The sequence below is a fragment of the Rissa tridactyla genome, chromosome 1, assembly GCF_028500815.1.
Source record: "Rissa tridactyla isolate bRisTri1 chromosome 1, bRisTri1.patW.cur.20221130, whole genome shotgun sequence".
Classification (NCBI taxonomy): domain Eukaryota; kingdom Metazoa; phylum Chordata; class Aves; order Charadriiformes; family Laridae; genus Rissa; species Rissa tridactyla.
In genome coordinates, this window is record NC_071466.1 from 6,462,931 (window position 1) to 6,488,623 (window position 25,693).

Sequence of the window (25,693 nt, forward strand, 5' to 3'; positions counted from 1 at the left end):
TGGAAAAGTCACCCTTTACTCAGCAGGCTCAGAAATCCTTTCAGGCAGTGAAGGTAAAGTCACACTGAGCTTCACCATCTTTAAGACAGAGCAAACTACACCCTGGAAAAAGCCACCTCAGGATACTGGGTATCCCCTACCCACATGGCATCCATACGGTTCTTTGGCTTTGCAAAACTGCCATCAATATTTACCGCATTCAGCACAAATCTACTCCTCCCAGTGCCACCACTCTTAAAAGATGAGACCTGAAGTTGGGTTCCTGAGCATCCAACAACACACATGTAGACAGAGGTGGTTTACACGCCTCTCCATCAAGCTCTGTGCTGTACGTAATTTTGAGATTGCACTAATTGCTGTGTTGTACCCAGGATCATGGGCTGGCACTCCAAAGCCATTAGTGGTGTGGAGCAATCAAGGCACAGTAACTGGAAGCTCTGACATACAAATCCCTTTGTGGGATGGGGCCACCCCTTATGTACTTGCTCTGTAGGACCCATGGCACTGTCACCACCAGACCTGAAGAACTCGTAAAGAAACCGCACGGTTACCGAGTCACTTCAGCCCAAATCACCACCCACACTCACCTCCAGGTTAGCAGCTACTCTTTGCATTAGCCCTCATTAGTACGATGCTGCCAAACAACTCCCTGCCAAGTGCTCGTTCATGTTCATCGTCTCCCTGCATGCCTGTGAATAGCTTGGTGAGGGAGCTCAGAGGCAGAGCTTTACTGAAGGAGCTGGTTTTATTCACAGGTAATCTGATATTGCACCCATGAAATCTTATCTGAGGACCTCTGTTCACTTAGTGAGGCAACAGGCCCTTGCCTGATGACATAGGGACCCTGGGAGAGACACGTGGACACCAGTGAAAAAATACCCAACATGACACCAGCTTTCTCAGAGAGCAAGAGAGAGCTGCAGGAATCCACTTGGTACCACTGCAGGGTGCCCACAAACGGGAGAAAAAGGGGCAGTGCTCAATGGATAAATGTTCCACGAATGATCCAATCAACTACAAATTATTGGCTACTTGTACTTCTTGGTTGTTTGAATTCAGTTATCCACGAGTGCTACATCTAACTTTGAAGATGGACATGCTCTGAGCCGGAGGAGGTTGGACTATAGACCTCCAACGTGAACTTCCCTTCCAACACAAACTCTTAAATGATAGGCAAGCTCAAGCCAGCTCAAAAGCAATCACCTCATCTGACAGGCACCTATTTTTGCACAGCTGAAAGGCAGTCTTGGCTCTGTTGGCACTATTGATAACTCTGGTGACTGCCGTGGGTGCTCAGTGCACATGGAGACACCTCAAGTATGAATTTGGCCCTGCTAACTTTTGTTAGTTTATCATTATAAATGCTGAGGCTCCCTAAAGAGAGCTCCAGGGAGTAACTCAGTTCATCTAACATCTGATTTATTTTCTGGTCATGGCTTTTTCTCTAAACTGACGTAAGCATCACGCACAACAAATAAGGTGCCTCGGTGAGAGATGAATACGGGGGTTTCTATTCTCCTCCAAGATTTGGGGAATTAGAGATGCCTTTTCAGCAGCCGTATCTCCTTTCTCTAGCATTGAAATCCAACTCTGAAAGAAGAGATGGATATCTTCAAGAGTTGGAGGCAGGGAGCTGTCAGCCGTATGTAACAGAGTGGTCTGTTCTCCATCGTTGCCCAGCTCTAACCCAAAACCATCCTTTCAAAAGGTACTGGACATCAAGCAGAACAAGCAGACTTGACAGATAAAATCCTGGATACAGTCTCTTAGCTTATGCTATCTGGGAAGTCAGACTGTACTGCAGTACCCTCTGGCCTGAAATTCTAGTAGTCTTAGAGCCTTTTGAAAATCAGATTGCCAGGTGGCTTTGAAAAGGCCTTCAAAGGCACAGCAGACACTCAGATGAGTTCCTGAAAACTGTAGGATTTGAGAGCAATACCACATTTTCCACATTTGCGAAGTCTGTTTGAGTACATCAGGTAGTGGCAAACACACACACACTGCTGCCCCAAGAAAGTGCACCAGACTATGTCAGCACACGGCATACTGATAAAACCAGCAGTGAGACTTGAATGCTGACTCTTGCCCTGCTGGGGAGGTGGCCTTTGTGATGTTATTGCAGAAAAGAGATGCAGTTCTGGCTGGCTCCTGTAAAACCCTCAATTTCTGAATATGTGGTGGGGTTGGCAAGGCTGCACTTGGGTCCACCGGACATGACATGACTGAGCTGACCTAAGGAAGGACACTGCTGTCCCCAGACATCAGCTGTCAGGATCCCAGGCAACCCAGAGCTAATAAGTCATAAACACAGATGGGGGAGATACTTTAGAGCTGTTCTGGAAGTTGCTCACTTCATTGTTCCCAGTTATTTCATGCATGCACCTCCTCGTCCTTCCTCCACCCCTTGCACCTCTGGCAATTGTTGTCTTCACCCACTTGGGCTGAATGAGTTCAGTGGGAGAAGGACCACATCCAGCATGCAGTTGTCAAAGGCTTTTGCTTTAGGATTACTACAGCATGCACATGGCCTGGGTTGAACTGGTTATTGCGTGTATAGAAAGTTAATGCATGTGCCCAAAACTTCTACAAGGGCTACACAGCGAGTGGCAAGGACTGTACTTATTACCTAACTCATGGGGTCTTTCACTGGAACACCCATGAACCCTGCAACGTGTCCTCTACAGTGTAGAAGCCCTCCAGCACTTGGGTCCAGGTGAAGGTAGAAACCCAGATGCTCAGTTCAATTAGGGTTTCACCCATGGGGGTTCCCCAGAGCTAAGGAGAGAAGGGGATGCAGTACAGAGCAAGAAGTGGAGGTGGCAAGGACACTTACATAGATGAGGTGCTCCCGATAGCGAATCAGCAGGTTCCTGAGGATTCCTGCCTCGTTCAGGTCCCCCAGGCGGATCATGTCCTCCACTCCATGGATGGAGGTGGGGTGCATGGGTTTGATGTGGCTGGCATTCTGCGGGGAAATCCAGTGCTCCTGGGAACAGAGTGAGGACAGAGGAAGATAAGGCAAGTGAGATACCACTGGGGTGGTGTCTCATTTGGTATGAGAGACAGAAACAGCCCACCCCAAACAGAAGAACCAGATGGAAGAATGTACACGGGAGAGCATCAGCCCAGAGGTCAAAGCTTCTATTCCTGGGATGCGGCAGTGACTAATTTGAAAGATTCCTAGCAGAAGAAGGAAAATATCTTTTGGTTTACTGTAGAAACAAGAGACATGAGGCACGAGCCATCCTGATAGAAGTATCATCCAGCACATCAGGGTTGTTTTTAACAAATAGCAGGTTTCTTCTTCTCTTCACACAACTACATTTTCACATCACTGGTTAACTCTCTACCACAAAATACCACTGAGCAGAGAAAAGATGATTTAGAATAGGAGAGAGGGATGCACAGGAGTGGCAAAAGCACACCTTTATTGGCAGAGTGTCATTTAGACTGATCACTTCTAAAGGGCTTCAAAAGCCACTACAAATTGGACACCATGACCCTCCTGAAACAAATCTCTTTCTGCCATCCTTGAAGGGAAAAAGAGCATTCACAATTATCTCAGTCTGGAAAAAAAATTATAAAGGACAGAGAACCTCCTCTGGTCACCCTCTGCTTGTGATATAGATGCTCCTCTAAAATAGCCACCACTGCACACAAGTAGGGGTCGGAAATTGAAGGAGAACCAGTGTTTGGGCACATCCTGTATTAGTAGGAGGTCAGAAAGGACTGGAAAACAATAGAGGAACAGCAGGTCAAGGTAGGTTTGCTCAAAGCACTATTTAAATGTACTTTGGAGGCCTCCGTTATCATTGTACTCTAGAAGCTTCTCAACCTCTCACTCACAATACCACCACAAAAGTAGGGACACATTATCTTGCCCTTACAAATAGAAAACTATGGCACAGTTGATTCCAAAAGGACATATGAGAAGACTGTGACAAAGTCAGTCATCATGACCCTATGGGTCGTGGCCTAGCCAGGCCCATAGAGCTGAAGAAAGGTCATCACAACCTTTTGTACGTACATTGCCTTCATCATCCACAACCTGGATCTGTCCAGAGTCACACAGTTTAACCACCGCTCCAATGGGGACGTCGAATTCCCGTCCAGTTTTGAGGTCCATCCACACATAATCCCCCTGGAACCAAAGAGAGGGCAGTTACACTCAGGTTCAGCATCCCTTGCGATACAACTTGCTGATGTTTTGTACCCAAGTCATTGGTACAATTCAAATGACTCCGTTTGCAAACCAGAAACCATCCCTTTTTCACAGATGCTCAGGAAACCCCCTGCAAGGTAACAGCAGTAGGGCATGCCCCGCACAGCACACACTAGCTCTCCGTTTCATGAGCTCGTGAGTGGTTGCTGGCCACAGACTGCATCCAGCAAGCAGGTTACAGAGCATTGACAACGGCAGAAAAACTGAGCTAGAGGTTTCCCCCTGTTCAATGTACAAGCCTGCAAAGTCACACTTAGGAGATGGGTTTCAGCTCCGGAAAACCTTGTCTAGGGGCTTGCGGCACATTTTTTCCTTGCAGATAACCACTTTCAAATATACATTCCCCCATCTTGGAGACTGGTGAAAAGGGGATGACTAAAGAAGGGTTAAATACATACCAGAGAGGTAGATACGTATACTCCTCCCCGAGGTCTCCCAGCTACAGTGATATGTAGGTGGGCTCTTTGCATTTAATTCTTCTCAGTGGATTTTATTTACCGTATGTCTAGTTGCTTCCTGAAGCTGTGCGAAGTTTTAGCATCCATAATCTCAAAGGAAGCGTTTAACTACAATTAGTGTGAAAAGCTGTGCCCTTTTGCGTGCTTCAAGTGTGTCACCTCTTTCATTTGAGACCTCTTTGTTTTTGTTTTGGAAGACACAGCAAGCAGTTGACCCCTATCCACTCACTCCATGTCACTAGTGATCCTACAGACCTCTTGTCAGTCCTGCTGGGCAAGGGACTATCTGCTCATCAGCTCTGTGGATATTAAATTACTTGAATGCAAAAAGGCTATTAAAGAAGCTGTTTTCCTCAAAACAGAAATAAACCCCAAAATAACCCAAAAGTGGGGCCCACACTCTTTGAAACAAAGCAGAATTATTTTCCGCCCCTAATCTCAATGTGAAGAGGTGCTAAAATTGGGAGTCACCTAGTTAAATTATTGTCAGGCATGCTGCATCAAGCAAGATAATGTACTTTTTCATGCATCTGAGTTTAATATTGTGAACTTGCAGCCCCACCTAATGCCACAACCCTGGTGGGCAGCTCCACTTGTACCTGTTAAGCACAACGCAAATGCAGTATCTACCTTCTGAAGTCCTGAAAAAGCACTGGGAGAAGAGAAAGTGAAAAATAGGAGGGATCGCTTTGCACGTGCTGAGATATAACCCCTTTCTGAGCATCCACTATTGACCATTTCTATGGACAGAGCATTTATAGATTTGGTTTGACCCAATGGGCTGATGAACAAACTTCAGGTCCGCTCCGGGCAGTGGGAACTGGAGACATCTAGCAATATAAAACGTGGTGAAACGTTCACCATCCAAGTCATTGCTCAGCAGGACTTCTGAGAGAGACCAACCCATGAGTGCCACAGGGATGTAAGGCTACACCCAGGGACCCACACATGGAGAAATACTACACACGAGGAGACCCCAGCTGTTTTACGGTAGACTCCACCCTTGGCAGCTGCTTGCTAGGTTTCACCTAGGATATTAACAAAGTCATCCTGCTTACATGGAGTTGAGGATCCACCCCTTAGTTTGGGTTTTCTTTTCCTCAGAGGCTTGTGCTACAGCACTGTTGTAAGTATCTTTCCCCATCTCATAAAAATATTATATTCAGATCCTTTTCTCATTAGCTGCCTTACCCCCACATCCCATAACTCAGTTAAAAAGGAAAAAAAAAACAAAAAACAACTAATGAATGCAGTAAGTCACGCACAGGTACATTATAAATCCACTCATATTAATATTTATTTCTTAGCTCCTTTGATCCAAGACTCTCACAGCATTTCGGAGTGTTCAGCACTGTGATCCTCGCTGCATAGCTGGGAAAATTCACGCACAGGGTGGGTAACTCGATCAAGGTGTCAGCAAGAGAGGAGGCAGGTTTCTCAGTCCCTGCTCAGCAGAAAGCCCTTCTGACACCTCATCAGCTGCATAAACATTGCTCTCGATCAAGAAAACAGGAGTTGTGATGCTGTTTTTTTATTCTTTTAAATCTCTAATTCTGAATAGCTGTAAAAGCAGCCTGCTTCACATGTTCTGTTACCACACAGCTGAGATAAAAAGGCAGCCTGCTCCCCCCAAGGTAAATTGATACTGCACTACCACTAAGACAATCCCTGTGTTTTGCCTGCCTAGTGCACAGAGTGCTCGTCCCCTTAAAATGCTCTTTCTAAAGACATTAAAGTGCAGTTCTTAATACTGGTGAAAAAAGCAAGTCTTATGGGATGGGCTAAGCCGGTAAGCTCAGAAAGGTCTAGGGAGTCAAAAAATAACATCACTTATTAAGAGTGACGACCTATTTCCTTCCCTGACTTGAATGAATTTGATATAAAACCCATGGAAGTCAGTTACACTCCTTCCGCTGATGCAATCGCCTTCGGATCAGCCCCAAAAGCAGCAGATATATCGGGGATTTCAGGGCAAATGGGGGCGATTCACGTATTTGCCAGCTCGGGCAGACTGGCTTACCAGTTGCATAACCTGCCTCATGCCTAGACTGATGTAGTTTATTTTCCAAGACACATGACAGAGTACTGGAGAAGTGAGAATACCACCAGTCACTTCACAGTACCAACATGGTGCAATTCCTCCTCCTCAATGCAGCCGCTGGGTGCTAGTGTCCTTCCAAATGCTCTGGGGCAGACCCCCAGGACCTCACAAGCTATGGGCAGTGACAACGAAACAGCAGTGCCAGAGGAGGAAACACCACCACGGGCGCACACACAGATCAACACAATTCATGAAGAGGATCTTTAGGAGGAGCTTCCAAGTGCAAAGAGCAAGAAGATTGCACCACAGGGGAGCTGCAGTGCTTGGGAGGGAACAAAGACTTCAGGAGGAAGGAGAGAGAAGCTGGCACAAGCAGTATAAGGATCCCATCAAACAGCAAGACCAATTTCAAAGTGGCCTCAAAGCTCCCAGCCACGTTCAGAGCTTGGGACCCCCTATCTTACCGCTAAAATGGTTGTGGGCTTCAGGGCCTGGTTGACATTGCGGAGTAGTGTCCATTTGCCCTGGTCTCTCTCCTGATCTTCCACCACCTCAGCGCATGGCTGCATGAAAACGACTTTCTTCTTCTTCAGCATTTCCAAAATCTCACAGTGGTATTTGTCCCTTTCTCTGCTTTCTATGTGTATTCCACCATGAATGCCAGGAAGCTGTGGTCGCTTTGCTTTAGACCTCCAGCGTGACCATGCCTGCTGCTTGCAGGACACCCTCTGACCTGATTCACAATATGGGTCTTGGTAAAGATCTTCTCCTAGCAGAAAAATTTCCATGCACCAGCCATGGTCCTCCACTGGCCATCTAGCATGCTTGCTCCATAGAACTGGTGCTGCAGAAGTCTCAAAGCAAACTGAGCAACTTTGCTTCTCTTCACTTAAATTCTTCCAGTCTCTCCAGTAAGGGGTGATACTTGGTCAGAGACATGAAGGACACTGCAACTGCCCGTTCTGGAAAAACGACTGCAGCATTAACTGGAAACCTCTTCATTTCCCCAAGACTTCTCTCCGTTACCTTCCTTTCTCAGTGAACTAACCATCTGCCAGCTTGAGGGACTTTCAGCACAGAACACACTCGGGTACTTATTAATCCACAAATGCAGTCAGTCCCCATGCAACACATGGCATTTAATTAACCTAATACCTTTACATACCAAATTAACCAAAGCGCAGCGGGAACCCAAAACCAGAGACCATCTGCATTTTCTTTAAACTGATCGCCTTGAGTAGATCCATAGCAACTGAATTTTAAATAATTGAGTGGAAGGTGTTCAGAGCAGCACAGCCTCTGTGCCTATAGGTGAGATGGGCACTTGGGCTGTGGATGACAACGTGCTAAAATATGAGGACCACGGAGATAACGAGGTTGCACTGACTGCTCCACAGACCCACTTCTGCAATCCCTCCTTCTATGTAGGGAGGACTGTTCTTGTAAGGACTAATCAGGACTGCTGGCCCAACCATAAGAGCACAAGACATTTTACAGTCCCCCTAGATTTGCTTTTTCCTATCCTGTCTCAGATACACTCAAGATTTCTCATTTTCACCTAGGAAGGGCTTTTCGGCTTATTTAGAGAATTTAGGGCCATGCTACCTGGGTGTCAGTCTCTTCCATGGAAATCGTTTGTACAGACCATCGTTTGTACAGACCAGAGACTAGTTAGTGGTGGATAGCGGTGCAGCTGCTAAGCTTTCCACGCCATTCTCATTTATCACTATCTTAATGCAAAACTCTACTGATGCCTTGATTCCACGGGGTTTTGGATCCATTTGTCCATGATGCAGAGGGCGCATTCTTGGTGGAAAGTCATCTAGAAGAACAAAGGCTTTATAGGTCCCCTTGATGGGACACAGTCACCGAGGACAACCATACATGATGGGTACATCAAATTCACACCGAGCTACTTCTGCTCATCAGTGAACAGCAGTGACAAGAGTGCGGCAATCCTCACCCAGGGTCAGATAATGGATTAATAACTTGGTAGGCTTAAGCCATATTACAAAACCCTGAAACAATATTTCTTGTAGCTGGGTGGATAATTTAAGGAAGAGGTCGAGTCTCATGGATAAGAAGGCAAGTTAGAAATTAATAAGATGGATGTCTACAGTCCACCAAAGGAGCAAGTAAAAATGTACATGAAATGCCACAGCAATGTAGGGAGAAAGAGACACAGACCAAATATAGCAATCTCATGGGAGATGTCTACCTCCAGCATGACCCGAACACGCAGTGCTGTAAACAACTGCATTTTTGCTCCCCTAGAAAGTACAAGATAGGTGTCCAATCAAAGCTAATAATCAATGAGAGGATACATGTGGAAATGAAGGACTAAATAAACGTACGTAAAGGGACCCATGGGATGGGCTCTTTGGATTTGAGCTGGGTCCTACAGATGCTCTTTGCTCATCAGCACACCTTTCCTCACTGCCATACCACGGTAACTGGAGCAGTGTGGGAGCAGCAGGTCTGAGAAAGAGCAGCCAATGTATTTATCTCACTTTGTATTTACCACGATCACGGCTCAGCTACACCCTGTACCATATTTCCGAGGCTGCGTACCTCCGTGTGCTGCCAAAGAGTAAACTAAGGAGCAGAGGAGTGGAACGATTTGCCCCGGGTTATCCTTGGAGCAAAGCAGAGATGGAAGCCCAGAGGGCTGAATCCAGCCTCTGCAGTCCTATAACACGAGCGTGCTAATTTTTTTCCCTGCTGCTGGGGCTGCTGAAGGTCTGTAATTCCCCACGTTTCCATTGCCTTTTTTTTTTTTTTTTTTTTTTTTTGCATTGCTCCTCTGCTAGCAGATTTTCGGGGGGCTCGTTAGACGGAGTCAGGCGCGTCAGCACTTGGCGTTTGCAGGGCTGTCTGTCTGAATGGCCCGGCCGTGCTGCCTCCTGGAAACGGGAAACCCCATCTCTCTGAAGGGATGACCTGGCTTGGAAACCAGCCTCCCTTCTCTATGCACCAAGGGGCAGAGCAACGGCATTAAGCCTCCTATCAGCATGCTTTTTCTAAGGGAATGTGCTATGCCGTATGTGGGAAACAAATAAACACACTTAGGACAATAAGGGGAGGGACATGGTGGAGGAAAACAAACCTTTAGCTGGCCGGCAGCCCGTCAGCAATGCCATCCGGTGTGGATTACAGCTCCCCGGGGTAACATTAGACTCTTCGCGGCAGAGACAGAAGTATGAGCCCGCAGAGCCATGCTGGACCCTGATCTGATGATTTACTACGCCTCTGCAGCAGCAGGCACAGCTGAGATCAAGGTCCTGCTGCGACACGCTTCGTGCACGCACATAGTAAGGGGCAAATGCTTATCCTAAGGAACTGATGTGACCCAGGCAATAGGTTTATGCTGTTGCAGAGACCTGAGCTCACATTAAGTGCTGCCGTGGTGGTGTGGACCTCACTGCTGGAGAAAAAAGTGAAATGCCACCACCCTCACAGCAGGTGAACCCCCTAATTTAATGAAAGCTTGGGTTTCTTTGCACCAGCCTGTTTTTCAGACCCCAGAAAAATGCACCAGACACCGCCAGGGCTGAGGAGGCGTTCTTGAGCTGGTTGTTTTGCAGCTGTCACTGAAATGCTGAATTATTCAGGGAAATGGGTAAGGTGGGACTCAACCCAGTGCATGTGTCCATCTCTGAGCCAGATATCCACATCTTTGCTTGATGAAAATTGTAGGTCCCTTCCTACTGAAATACTTCTATTCTATTCTATTCTATTCTATTCTATTCTATTCTACATTCAAGAGAAAGAAAGAGGCACTTCTACGGTCACCTCTCCATAAAGCAGTTATTTAAACTAGGGCAGATGATACTGACCTAAAAGGGTGTGTGAAGAGGACAGTTTAGTGGTAGAAATCTAGAGTACAGGCGTCCAAAGCTAGCCAAGGTGGCTCCTACCCCTAGTGTGGGGGGCCCTAAGGGCTGATATTCAGGTAAATTGCTGAAGGATATGGAAAATCACTGATTATCAGAGGCTGTTGGTGGACTCAGGTCAGCAGCGCTCCACCGATTAGTCCCGGCAGCACTAAACTTGCTCTTCCAAAATAGGAAAGATGGTGTCCTGCAGAATGGCTGTCGATGCACCATGTGGGCCAAACGTCATCTGTGGGCCATACCTCTGACAATTGATGTAAAATGACCTCTTTATGCCGTGGTTTTGTTTGTTCATTTGTTTGTTTGTTTGGAAACAGGCACAATCACCTACCCAGGTCTCCGGAGAGCCAGATCCAAGGTGAGCCCTTTACTTCCTTACCGCTCGTCTTCGAAGCAGAAAATCCTTCGAGTATGCAGACACAAGCGCAAACACAGGCACTCCCCCAGCTCCACATTTCAATGCCATTTGGAGAGCAGACTGAAACCTAAACGTATTGGTGCAGCACAGCATATTATGCCAATGCAGACTTCCAACAGTTACCTGAATCCTTTGGGCAGTATAATGTCCGTGCTCTACTAAAAACACATATCACCTCTAGATATCACCTATCTGACTCAGTTCAGCTCTCGGTTACATGGGTGTACCCTGCTCAGTTTAATGGAGCTTCTCCTGGATGCCCAGCTGTGACACCCAGGGGAGAATTAGGACTGCTCATCTCTATTCTGTGCGCTCATCTTTAGCTGCGCAGTTGCCACCGGCATCGAGAAAAGGTGGGAAAGGAAGAAAAAGCTTGAATTTCTCCTTAACAACAAACCATCGTGCAAGAAACACACACGCTGGTAGTCAGTAACACTAATAATTTTCCTGCTTCATAAATAAATAAGATTCTCTTCCCAATTTCTCGTAGCACATCAGGCACCAGCTGTCAGACAAGGTAACGTGCTACACACAAAGGCTTTCTGAAGCAAAGGCAGAGATGCAAGAGGAATCGTTAAATAATTCAATAATCAATGCGCCGCTTGCTCATCCTGTAACTTTGATACTGACAGGAAGGAAAAAACCAAGCATGGCACCCGTCCCAGCATTTTCCCATTTGGCGCTGAGGGGTAGTCAAAGACTCCAGGAGCAATAATGATGGTTTTAATTGGGTTTGCAGAGGGGCAATCCAGTGTGGTGCAACAAGGCTCAGCTCCCAGCAATGTCTGACCTCGTCCCTGGCTTTTGGCAAGGAGCTTGTTGTTGACTGTTCGGGACATCCCGGCTCAAGGAGCGGGTTTTAAGCGTGCAGACAAACACGGAGATAGAAGATTTAATCCGCAACTCCTAGGGCATTACCGCCACGGGCAAAGCGGAGAATCCGGCAATCTGTTGACGTTTCAAGCAGATTAGGCTGGCCCCGGCCGTCACCCACCCAAACGCCGTGCCAGAGCCCTTCCTGCCAGGTCTCACACAAAAAGCTGATGGCCACCGCTCGGGATGTGATTGAAAAATCTGCTAAGACGCAGAAGTGGAACAGGAAATGAAGACTGAGCCTTTTAGCCCCATGGTGGGGCCCTGTCCTAAATGCAAATAGAGGAAATCCAAAGGAAGACGACGGAGGAGTCATAAGACATACAAATCTGGGAAAGCAGAGAGGGAAAAAATAAAACCAGGAGGAATCCAGGGGGAGCACTTTAGGATGGAAGCGTATAATTTAATACTGTTAGACCAAGATATACTCCTTCAGGCCCTGGGAGTAGAGAGGTTGCACTGGTACCAGACTGGGAGCCCTCAAATCCTCTCTAAATCTCCCAAAACCAGTCACCCCCATCCCCCAGACAACTAGGAGTGTGGCTAAGACATCCCTAGTTTGCAGTAGGAGGCACGATGGAAACCACTTGCCCTAAGCCACCCAGAAGCAAAGATTTTGGACATTTTCCTTTAAATGCATATTGTTCTGCATGTTAAACTTTAGGAAGATGGGATTAAGGGAATGCCATCGCCTTCTCTGAGCACAATTTGGGAGGGATGATGGTTCCAGCAGGTCCCTCTGGCCGGACGATACGGCTAAGATGCGTGCTGCCATCCCGTTCTTTGATTTGATCCCACGGTGAACCGATTCAGGGAGCCAACCCAGCAGCAACACTTTCATGTGTTTTTGCAAAGCGTTTTGCTGGCTTACCCCCTGAACTGCCTCATCTGGCAACCAGCAAAGCCCCGGTGAAGGAGCAGGGAGAGCAGCAGGACCGTGCAGCTGGCAGCGCGGCCGGGGAGCGGAGCAGGTATCTGCTGTGGCATTGCCGAGCGATGCTGACAGAGGCTTTATTCCCCGGGGGTGAAGGCAGAGAGCTCTTTGATTTGATTCCTGAAAGAAGAGTCCCAGTTGATGAGCACCAGAGCTATGGAACGATGCAACAGATGGAGGTAATCAGGTGTTTCCACCCAACATTTTTCTGCCTCTGAGGCATACAGCCTTTTCATGATCAGAACGACTCACAAAAAGGACACAGTCTGAATTCCAACGTACGGTTACTGATGAAGGGGAAAAATAAATGAAATAAAAAAAGGATCATACACAGAAATGTAAATTGGAAGGGAAGTTTTTCATCCTGGCTCAGAAAAGCTGTTCAAAGAAGCGTAAAAGCAACCACGTGAATTCAATTGTTTTACCTGATGCTATTGCTGGGGAAACAAACCAGGATTTTTTCCACCACCTGCAATAAAAATCTCTTTTGCTTTTCATATGCAACCTGTCAAATTCTCTTTCAGAGTTTCAGCTTCATCTTTCATGCTCTGGGAAGATCCTTTTTCTTTTGTTTCTTTACTTCAGAGTCCTCCTTCCCTCCTCCCTGCCTTTTCACAACCTCACTGAGATCCAGCCTGCAATGAGTTCCTGTGTACGAAATAGATGTGGGACTATTGCAACCTGCACAGCTATTCCTGCATGAACAGGAATGTAGACATAGTACTAAGTGCTTAGAACTAGTAAAAATGTATTCTTTTCCTACATAGGAGTAGTCTATACTCCCGTAAATGCAGTTGCCTCAGCAGAAACGTGTCTGTGCTAAGGGTCTGCATTAGCCAGAGTGGCACTGATATGTCTAGACAAGCCCTATCACCTAAAATATCGTGTCTCATCTTTGGAAATATGGAATGAAGGTGGGGTAATGCTGTTTTTCCTTTACTGCCACATTGGATCTGAGCAGCACTGCCCTTTTTACACACTTACGCACCGAGAGTTGTCTTGGTTGCTGAGGAGGGTGAGGGGGTCTGGGGGAAGGTTAGTTTGCAGCTCAGTCAATAGCATCTTGAGGGAGTTTGTGATATGACTGCTTAAGGGAGAAGTGGACTGCTCCAGGGCTGTGTTTGAAAAGCCAGCTCCAGAGAGGAATGAATGGCAGGAGAAAGCATAACGGAAAACCAAAAATTCATGCCGGCAATGCTTGTAATGCAAAACATCTTGATACTGGTTTTTGTTCTTTTGTTGCCAGCGATGAGGATGTAGAGATCCTGCAATACAAGTAGCGTCCTTCCAAAAGGAGAAAAGATACGCCCAGACATCAAAACAATCTTGAAAACGTGAAGAACCTGGACATTTTTATCATCCAGAAACAGATAATAAAAAGAATCCTACTCGTATTTATTAAAACCCAGCAAAATCATCCATATTTCATTGCTTGCTTCATGGGTTTGGTCAATTACCAACCTGCTCTGGCTTTCCAGTTCAAGGGTTGGCTCCATGCAAGACCACCCTTGAACTGGAAAGCCAGAGCAGGTTGGTAATTGCAACCACTTGCCTGCATCATTCAAGCCCCTTTTCCTACCATGTTTGGAAAACTTCCCAAATTGCTGGTGGTGGGTCCCTCTGGGGGAGGAGGTGAACCAGCCGAAGAGCTGCGCCGTGGGCTCCCGGCAGCACCATAGCAGCCCCATCTGCTGTAACTCTCTGGAACTACCAAGTGCATCAGGAGTTTTGTTTCTGATGATTTCTCCGTGGGTTTTAATTCAACTTTCATGCTAATAGTACCTGAAGCAGAATGAGGAATGACAGAGTGTGCATTTTAATCCCAAATTTCACACCATCACAGCGGGGCTGTGGAAGGTGTGAAATTCCAGAAGGCTGTGGAAGAAGCCCAGAGGCCAACCACGTTCATTAAGGGTCTGAAGGAACCAGTCAGCAAGTTCAGCTAGACAAACCCTAACCTAGAAGTTCCAAAAAGAGAAAGAGTGGAGTGTTTAGGTTGGCACAAGATGACAGAGATAGGGACAATCATCACTATTCAAATCACAGTTGTAGTTGGCAGACCCAAGACGGTTGCCTTGTTGGAACAGCACAGGTACAGATGTGCACTGTGGATGCCTTCAAACTGTGAGCTCGGGACGGTTTTTACAGCTAATGGTTTATAGCTTGTTGGGCACATACCGGAGAGACTTGTCTTTCAGAGCGTGATCAGAAGCCAGACCCTGAACATCCGTCCTTTTTTGCAAACACAAACCCAGAAACCTGCTTCAAAATCCAAGTCTCGCCAAATAATCACCAGCCAATTAAAAACAAAGCAGTAGCCACAGCTTGAAAAAGCAAGTTGGACCTATTTCTTACGTGACATTATCAAGGAATGGTAGCTGCTAAGATTGCCAGTGAGATTACACTTTCATATGGTCGTGCTGAGCTCTGGTAGCTAGAAGAATAAAACCATAAAAGAAATAAGCTCTGGAGGCTTTTAGGACAGCAACTAATTCCTGTATTCTTGGGACTTCTTGTTTTCCTCATGGGTATTTTATTACCTGGACAGTCCATTCTGCATATGCCACCCAGTCTGTGTAGGGGGATGTGGCCTCCAAAGCAGTTTTGTCTCACATTTTATCTGCTTTACGATAAAAAGGGTTACATTACCAATGGATTTTGTTAAGTGTTACTCCTGGAACCAAACTTTGGGTTTTGTTGTGGGTTTGCAAGGTGCCTCACATGGCAGAGATCCTGGTCCAGCAACAGGCAGCTGGTTGGTGCTCACACGAAAACCTAAATTACGTAAAGGGAAATGAATTCATGTGAAGAACGCTCATCAACTTTATACTGGTTTTGAGGAATTCAATAATTGCCATATAGCCTTGATTTTGAGACTGCGAGGGTATTATCACATAGATATATTAATTATGCTTACGTTTCTGTAAGGAATGGGCTGACAGAGTATCAGCACGGAAATATGGTTAATGCCTCCACTGCATTTTGCTGGATGCAAATGCTGTTTATCTTCAAGCATCTACTTAATGGGAAAGGGCTGCCTGTCTGCCTTACACCAAATCTAGCAATTTTATAGGGTTAAGGGGCAGTAAAAGGCCTTTACAATGTGATTTGCAGATCATGAAAACGCAGTGTGTGACCTTAGGAGTCATTTGCCAGCAATGGCGCTGGCAATAAAACGTCTGGCTGGCTGGTAGGAGATGCACATAAATTGCTCATTTTGCATTCACAATGGCTGCACGAAAGGTTTCTGAGCTGTGGTGTGCAAATCACTGGCAAGGCTCTGTCCCAGATAGGCATTTTCCCCAATCTTTAAAAAAAAGCAGCATTTGGCTCTTTCTTCTTCCGCATGGAAAATAAGCCAACCTCTTTTTCTCCTGGGTTCTGCTGAAGTGAGTCTGGGGAAAGGATGGAGGACATCTCCTTCTTGGTAAAAGAGTGTGGGGGGGAGCAATGCAATGAGGATGTGAGTGGAATTGCCTCATTGACATGAAAATGTGTGTGCAAGGTTAAGGCCCATCAAAGGACCATCTAGTGTAGCATCCTATCTTCACCATGTGGATGCCCAGGGCAGAATGGACAAGCCTGTAGAGATACTTCTTTAAAATAGCCTTCCAGTCCAAAAGTAAGAGGACGCCAACCGAAGTCATCAAGGACTAGGTTCAGCAAAAAGCAATGGAGGTGAATAGGAAACCTGGAGAAGTAAGGAAGCTGGACAAGCTCTTGGAAGGGAGCTACATTAGGGACTGTTAATCAAATAAATCACATCAGGCTTGGGAGATCCCCAAACTGAAAGTTCATAGGTGGAGGCCAGGAAATTAGCCGAAGGATAGGAACATGTTGTGAGGCACTTACACTGCATGCTTACTTGTCCCTTGGTGTTCACCAACCGTCTGGATACAGAATACCAAATGGGACAGTCCTGGGTCTGAACAAATACGGTCATTTTATATATGTTCCCAACTTCAGCATGCTGTAGCTCTGTTCAGAATTTTATAATAATTTCTGTTCAGGAACAGAAGTCCACATAATTTATAGCCAGTGAAGTTTTCCCCTTTCACAAAATTGCCTAACGGAGGATGAAATCCTTGTAAACTTTTAAGATTGACCAGTGCAAGAAAGCAGCTGCATTCCTCGGCCAATGCCACCTCCCTTTTGCAGATAGCAGCAAGGGTGATTTGGGAAGGAGAGGAGGGCTGATCCACCTTATCACCTTCTCATTTTTGCAAAACTCACATCCCCATAGATGTGGACAGGGAAAAGGCAATTCCCTTACATTGCAACGGTCTAATGCACAACCCCTGCGTGAGCCGGTCAAGGCTGCTGACCACTAGACCGTCTGTACATATACCCAGCAGTGGCAAAATGGAAATGCAAAAGCATCCGCATCCAAATTCCCAAGTCCCAGTTCACGCTTATTCATCTAATTTCCCCACTGTTGAAAGCCCCAGTAGAAGTATCTAAAGTGCCAGCTGGCTTACCAGCGTCTCGGGCTGTCTCACTCATAGTATTGAATTTTCTCTGCTCTTAAACTGCCTTTTTTTTTTTTTTCTTTCAGAACAGGCTTCTCGTGTGTATTCTAGCAAACGTCCAAATCCTCCCTCTGTTTTCGTCACATTTATAAAACAACTAAAAATAGATTTACTCCTCCAAAATTCTTACTGGAAATCTTCCTTAAGGAATGCCATTTCACCAAAACCTAAAATGCAACCAGAAAATCACATAAACAAATATTTTCATGAAAACATTTGAGTAGGGCTAACGACTGACATGGAGCATATCGTTTTGACATTTTCATTGGAATTCTGTCTTCAAAGTCAGCTTTTAATTCCAATAAAATTATTTTATTTATTGACCGGGCAATGACATCTCAGCAGATATTCTCTGCACTCCCAGCTCAGCTTTCTCCTGAGAAAGAAATGCCATTTTTCAATTTGTGCTATTGAAAAAGTCTGTTATTGCTTTCCTTCCCCTGGGCCCCAGGAGCTGCGCACACCTTCTTGAACCTGACTGCAGAAAGCCAGAGCTAAGTTGGTTTTTTCTAGGAAAACAGCTGCCAAACTGTGTTAGCAAATGGTGCTGTGGCTTGAAAAAGGAATTAATTTTACACCATAAGGGCCAAATCTTTCACTAGTGTACATCAGGGTCATTCCACAGATGTGCCTGTGACCCCAAATCCATGAAATGTTGAGGGTTTCCCTTTTAATTCCTTGCTGTTGAATGTTTTCCAGTTTTGCAAGAGGAATTTGATGAAGAGGAAGGTCGCCTCAAACAGGGAGAGCCATCTGCCTGCTTGCACATCCATTCTCACAAGGAGCAGATTAAAAGCATGGTCCAACACTACACTAAGGACGTCATATCATAAACATTTTTTTACAGCAGCCATGTTGGCTTAAATGTCCACTCTTTACCCAAATCCCTCCAACTGCCACTCCCTATATCCCATCTGAGAACTGAGTAAAAATAACAGCAATAAGTAAGAAATAATAAATTACGTTCATAGTTTTTTAAAGTACTTATAAGCCATGATTTTGGTGAAATTATGGACACCATGATCCAGGAAACAGCTGTATCACACATCTGGGAGGGAGAGAAGGGGAGACAGAGGGAGGCGGGTGTGTGAGGGTGGGGATGGGATGGGAGATGCTTTTCTCTGCTGTGTTGCACGGCTTGGATGAAAATGCTCAATGGCTGGAGCAAGGCCCAAGGGAAATCAACCCTTCTGCTGGGTAAGATACAGGGTGGGATGGGGGGTGGGTGAGAATGAAGGATTTCTGATCTCTCTCTCCCCGAGCCTTACTCTTACAAAGGGGTTGCTAGAAGGGCCAGCAGGCCCCAGCTCCACCAGCTGGTGCACAATGGCCATGTGAGGTTCAACATTCATTACAGGCTTTTTCTTTTCAGAAAGCGTATACAAACAGCAAGACTTCGTCACAGTCAGGTTATAGAATCATAGAATCATTTAGGTTGGAAAAGGCCCTTAAGATCATCGAGTCCAACTCTTAACCTAACACTGACGAGTCCACCACTAAACCATGTCCCTCAGCACCATGTCTACACGTCTTCTAAATACCTCCAGGGATGGTGACTCAACCACTTCCCTGGGCAGCCTGACAAGTTGGAGCGGGTCCAGAGGAGGCCATGGAGATGCTCCGAGGGCTGGAGCACCTCTGCTATGAGGGCAGGCTGAGAGCAGTGGGGTCATTCAGCCTCGAAAAGAGAAGGCTCCAAGGAGACCTTATTGCGGCCTTTCAGTACTTTAGGGGGATCCACAGGAAAGACGGGTATCAAATTTTTAGCAGGGCCTGTTGCAATAGGATGAGGGGCAAGGCTTTAAACTAAAAGAGGGAAGATTTAGACTAGATGTAAAGAAGAAATTTTTTACACTGAGGGTGGTGAGACCAGGTTGCCCAGAGAGGTGGGAGATGCCCCATCCCTGGAAACATCCCAGGTCCCGTTGGACGGGGCTCTGAGCAAGCTGGTCTAGTTGAAGATGTCCCTGCTTGTTGCAGTGGGGTTGGACTAAATGGCCTTTAATAGTCCTTTCCAACCCAAACCGTTCTGTGATTCTATGATTTTATAACCCTTTTAGTGAAGAAATTTTTCCTAATATCCAGTCTAAACCTCCTCTGGTGCAACCTGAGGCCATGATGAGTATGCGTTTAAGAGAAAGAGGCAGTTTGAGGGGCTGAATTTATCTCTTCTTGTTCCAGACTTCGGGTCTCAGCAAGTTAAATCTCACCTTTAAGGGCTCTGACAGACAGAAGATGAGATGATATGTGAACTGCTGTGCAAGAGTAGATTGCACAAGGACGTAGATTTTCCCTGGGGAAACCTAAGGTTCCAAGATTAATTCAAGGTAAATTTTGCTATTGAGTCCTTTGAAGTTTCCTGTGCCCTCACATGAATGACCCACCAGCTGGGTATTTTGCTCCTGCCCCTTAAAAAGGCAAAACTAAACTCACCCACACATACAACAGCTCCTACTCCAAGCCTTCCCTACCTTGAGATCAGATAGATTAAGGTTTGAGTGCGTATACTTTGGGGAAGACAGATCCTGAGAGCTTGTTGAAGGTATCGAAAAGCAGGAACGAGTGCATTTCAGACAAGCTCTCTCAGAGGCAAGGTATCTCCACGCCAGGGCTGAGATTGCTCACTCTACCTTTATTTGGCATCATGCAATTTATATTCTGCAGCCATAGCACTGCACGAACATCTCCCTAGCCTGCAGCTTCATCTTCTGCACGCAGCTACCCCAGCACTTTAATTGTCCCATAAATTTGATGGAAAGGATTTGATGCAGAGAGCTGTTAAAATGCCAAATGTCTTGAGCACTGCAACTAATGAATGGCTCCCAACGATTCATGTTTCAATCTATATGCAAATGTGCCCTTTGGTTGGCTTCTGCTGGACTTTTCATTGCTGCGTTACAGCTATCCAGGGAAGCCTCAGACTCATAGATCAGACAGATACAAGGCATAAATGGGAGAAGACTTAAATTATTCAGTGTTTATGAGAAAGAGAATGCAAACAGTGGACTTACTCTTTGCTTTTTGTAATAACATGATTACAGATCAGCCCTGAGAAGACCTACAATAAGGCTGATTTTTCTCCCCCGCCCCTTCCTCCTTGCTACCAAAATATATAGCGCAATGAATCACTTAGCAAAGCTGAATGCATGTTATCCAATAACACCACAAATAGCGTATGTCAGCTCCAGGTAAAACCAGTGTTCACAGAGCCCAGCTGGGAGATGTCTGTGCAGAGACTGAAAAGATTTGAAAATCTGGTCTCTGCTATTCTTACTCCCACCAAGGGAAAACATCTCCTGGAGCATCAAACCAAGCCGCTGTAAACACCAGCGGTCACAAAATCTATTCCTGCTCATTAATGAACTGCACAAATCCCTTTCACCTGCAGTGCAATGTGCAATCCTGGTCTTAGCAGGACGAAATTAAGCTAGAGCAGGTGCAGAAAGGGCTGCCATCATCACGAGAGAGCTGCAGAACTTGTTTTATGTGGGGGAAAAAAAAGGGTTTTGTAGGATTTTGGTCAATTCCGAAGCTAGGAAGGAAAGCGACTGCTCTCTACACAAATACCTGTGAAATGACAAGAAAGGGAAAGGACAATTTTAACTAGTCCTGGCACAAGAACAGGAAGCCACAAATACCCTCAGAAAACACAGATATGAACATACCAAGGACAGACTCGTTCGTGTAAGACTTGTTTTGCGGGGTTTAAAGCCAAAGCTGCATTGGGGGTTGGGTTTTCCATTCAAAGAAATGCCAGAGCTGGCACAGCCATTGCAGAATGGATGGCTGCAGAGAAACCGCGAGGTTTTGGCATTGCCCCCAAGAGTCACCCCACCAGCAGCACTGCCGAGCCAGGAGAGCAGAGATGAAGTCTCTGACCAAATCTTGGCTCCTGCAAAGCTTCAGACTAGTTGGAGACACCTTCCTTGCTTTGGTGTTGAACTAAAAAGAGCTTTATAGCTTGAGACATCAACAGCGCTTGATCCCTCAGGACCTTAATTTCTGGCTGAGCTTTGGTTTCTTTTATCTGCTTAGCTTAGTTCTCCACTGTTTCTTTTCATTCCTATTTCTACTGCTCTCCTTATAACCCCAGGAGCAGGTTGGGGGACCACTAAGGCTGTCAGAAACCCACACCAGCAGCAGTGCTCCTCAGGTGGTCTGGACATGGTCAGGAGAACACAGCAATACAGATACAATCTTCTGCCAAGCCGAGTTTAGTGGATGAGCTTCGTGGGGTGCTGAACTTGGTCCTACATGACATGCTTAAATTTTGTGAGCATAATTTATACCCTAGCAGTGGAATAAGTGGTTTCAATTTCTGTCGGTCCGGCCCAGCGGCAGGAAATTTGCAGCATTGGGAAACATTGTCTTTAAGATCAGGTTATACAAGGGTTGCCAACATGAGTGAGAAGATGTAGTTGGCAGAAACAGCCATGTGGCGAGCATTTGTTATTTGTTATTTGCCACCAGGACAGCGGTGGCCTTGGCAAAGCCCTCTCCTTGGAGCAGCGATGTGCCCCTCGCCAGGCTGTGGTCATCTGCAGCCGGGGCCACCACATCCTCCTGGTCTCCACTCCGGCTCTAAAAACATCTCTGCTTTAAATAAAAGACAGAACAAGTGGGAACGAGCTGCTGCTGTGCGGCGGAGCCAAACGAGCTTGTCAGGCTGCCAAGGCAGGAATTTAGGAAGCCTTCCTTTTTCTTCTTCCCTTTCTTTGTGCATGGAAATGGACTTGCCATGAGTAATTTGCTAGTGACTAAAGCTGATAAGTTTGGCTCCCTGCAGGCCCCTGCTGGGGAACAATATTGGCTTTTCTTCTGAATTACTGGGTGGAAGACACAGGGCAGGAGCTCTGCGCGTTTTCTCCTCCTTGCTCTGAGCCATTCAGTGCCCTCCACGCTCAGCTGCCCGGAGCCAACCTCTGAGGGAGATCCTAGTGGGAACCATTCTGATGGGAGAGTGGAAAGGGGTGCAAAGCCACGAGCTCATCTTCAAAATTCCCGGATTTATAGCTGGGTAAAGACAGGAAAACCAAGCTGTAGCGGCCAAAGGCTCTGCGCTGATGTTGCCTGAGCGATGGTTTGCTCTTTCGGTCGATCTTCTTGGAGAAAGTTTTCAGGCGAAAAGGGGTGGGAGGGGAGGACTGTAAGCATGTTGTGCATGTTCAAGAATGAAAATAAAAAAGAAAAAGACGAGAAGGCAGAGGGAAAAATCTCGAGAAAGTCAGACCAATCAGGAACAGCGTAGATGTATTTCCAAAATCTTTCAGCAAAACTGAAGGAGGCAAAATACGTATATTGTTGCTACTTGCAGTTAAGCACCACCATAAACGGCAGCTCTTTGGACTACAGAGAGCAACATGGTTCAAGTGGGGCTCAGACTGGACCTTTAGATGGGGCAAACTCATATAAAGTGACCTCAGAAAGAGCCTGTATCTGCTATCAAGCGGCCGTCCTCCCTCGTTTTATTATGGAGGGGTCCTTGGCTCACCTTATCCATGCTGCAGAGAGATGTCTGCAGTAAGCAACAAGTTCCACACGAGCCTATTTCCCTGATATTTGTCAGCACCTGCTCAGCATCTGAACCCACAGGGAGAGTTAATCTCAAAACTATCGGGAACAACAAGAAATGGAAGAGCTTTTTGAAAACTGCAGGTTTTTTCTTGTTTAATAATAAGAAGCTTTAATCCCAAAGTAATGTATCAAATACCGTTGACAACTTCTAGGAGTCCACTTGAAGATTCCTTATAGTCCACACTCAGTCCTTATGAACTAATGATGTTTGTATGGAAAACCACTGGGTATCTTCTCTAAAAAACCTACAGGAGGCTGAACTTGCGCACCAAATATTAAGGCTTCACTGTAAGGGTTCTTTTAACACCTGCCTGGAGGTGATGGGCTTTGAATACTTGGGCGATACAAACACATCAATCCCAAATGGCTCCAAGTTTATTCTCCAGCATCCAGTTTTCAGTACAGAAATAACCACTACATTTTTCCTTCCACTGTAACATCCTAGAAATAACCCCTCATCCACTAGCATAAGGGCAGCAACACTCCTGCTCGGCTCCAGGTTTGCTGCTGTGACACTGCAGACACGAGAGGTAAAAGCCCAAGAATTCAGGCCCGTTTTCACACCAGACCAACCACATCCTGGGCTTTTCATGAGGACCCAAATCCCAGACTAGATCCTGGGACTGGCTAATTAGTGTCTAGATGGAGGGCATAAAGTGCTTTGATGAAGATATTGGAGCCATCTACTTGTCCCCTTTGCTGTAAGGTACTTTCATGATAGCAGAGGTGACAGAAGAAAAGAATGAAGTCCCTGCACCACAACTCTCCACCCACAGTTGGGTCGATTTAAATGTCAAATGCCTAAGCTAGTCTTGCTTGAGACTTAGAGAAAGGAGATCCATCCCACCCTAAGACAGGCAGGAAGGAAATGTCTTCAGAAACACCCTACTTCCCTGCCTAGATGAGACACCTTGTTTTTAGGTAACTAGGAAGATGGTCCATTTGACTAAAGCTCTGCAAATGGTGAATTCAGACCAACACAGAAGACTATGAACTAGCAGCTGAACCACAGAGCGGTAACCTCCAGCAGAGAGACATTACAGGCAGCCTGGAGTGGTACCACCTTAGCCAGAGTTGTTATAGGGTATTTCTTAAAGCCACAACTGTTATTCTGAGCTTCCAAATCAGCATATTAATTTACTTTGTTTTAATTTCCCACTTGTTTTCCTTGACATCACAAAATGCATCAGTCAGAGCTTGAGACATGAGGGCAACACCTCTGTGCCTTTTGGAAGGAGGACCGACCTCCTTATCTCCCCTACAACGTGGTTGTGTTGGGCCACAGCTACTGGTAGGTCAGGGCAACACCGTAAAGAGCATTTCAGTTGCTCCATGAGATCTTTGACATTCCTTCCACCCCCAAAGCTATCATCAGCTCTTCTTGTCACTGGTGTAAACTGGTACCACATGGGTTCCTGCATGCAGCTTCAAAGGTCCAGAGCTTTCTGCCCAGTTGCAGCCAAAAGCATGTTTGCCAAGGCAGACACAGAGTTGAAACAAAACTGTTGGGTAGATTTGCTCCATCGCCTCAATGCTTGACTGTGTTGACATATTTGAGTCTCAATCTGCAGCCCCAACCCCGGACGCGTGGCAGTACTGCTGTTCCTCCCCGGGTAAGACACGGCAATGAGACAACCCAGAAGCCGAGAGCAAGACAGACATGTTATGCCTAGACACAGGGAAAGCACTACAATTCGAAGCCCTAAATTATTTCAGAATCTACATGAGACCTGCCATACAACTTAATTCTTCAATTCAATTTCTTTTTAAACGCGTGAAAGGATTCCATTGTTACACAACCAAAGCAGCACTGTTCCTGGAAGGTGAAAATCAAGTTTTTGACTACATCATTCAAGGCAGGCAAGAAGCTGTTTTATTCTTCTGCATATCTAGGACTCACGTGCAGCTTCTGGCCCATCCCAGATGAGAAAATAGAAGTGGAACATTGCATGAGGTTAATCTGGACTACACACACAGATCAATGATTTCCTCTAAGCCAATCAAGGATTAAGGCTAATGAGTATCTCTGCATCTTGTAACAGTCCTTTTAGGGCAACAGAATGGGATAAAAATAGCATGACTTGACCCTTCCACCACAAAAAAGACTTTTATTAGTCCTTGGGGTGATGGAGTAAAATTAGAAACGCTGAAGACAGGAATGCTTCACTTACCTGTCGTAGAATGACCATGGTTCCTGTATAAACACATCAGCAATCACCAGGAATGGACCTAAACCAGAAGAAATCAGCAATTAATGAACTGACACCCTGACTCATAGACCCAACGCAGGGACTGTCCCAACCCCAAAGGGACAGACGCAGCCCCTAGGTGTGGGAGAGGGCTAGGAGCACTCAAACTCCCAACGCTTTCATAATATTAATTCCAAACAGGGAGAGACAACCCTCTAGTACATCCAAATTAATGCTTGCATCGTGGTGAATGAGACCAGGACTGGAGGTTGCTTATGCAAGTAATATTTTGTAAACTGAGTCCTAGAAAGTTAAGCAAGGATTATCCTAACAAACAGATTGATGCTGATTTATTACACGTGTCATCAGATCCCGTGGTATGAATTAAAGCACATGGAGAAGGGGAGCCCTGTCCTTACAGCCCGCAAGACTGGATGGGTTACCATCTTTCTATCAAAACTGCTTTCCAGAGAGGAAAGAAAATTCCAAGCCCTCCGCCATAACCTGCGACTAATACCTGGGTTGGACCGAGTGTCTCCACACTCCGCCCCTGCCTGTTGTG

The 25,693-nt window shown here is 46.1% G+C and overlaps 1 protein-coding gene across 1 annotated transcript in view; it reads right to left on the bottom strand.

Annotated features, from left to right (window-relative positions):
• MYO7A (myosin VIIA) overlaps window positions 1-25,157 on the bottom strand; it is an 88,351-nt gene extending 63,194 nt beyond the window's left edge. Inside the window, exons 1-3 of the mRNA XM_054187872.1 lie at window positions 25,114-25,157; window positions 4,028-4,141; window positions 2,834-2,986 (exon numbers count right to left, since the gene is read on the bottom strand). Of these exons, the coding sequence (XP_054043847.1) occupies window positions 2,834-2,986; window positions 4,028-4,141; window positions 25,114-25,131 (285 nt within the window). The 5' untranslated portion in view covers window positions 25,132-25,157. The remainder of the gene's footprint in view (window positions 1-2,833; window positions 2,987-4,027; window positions 4,142-25,113) is intronic.
• Between the last annotated feature and the right edge of the window lie 536 nt (window positions 25,158-25,693).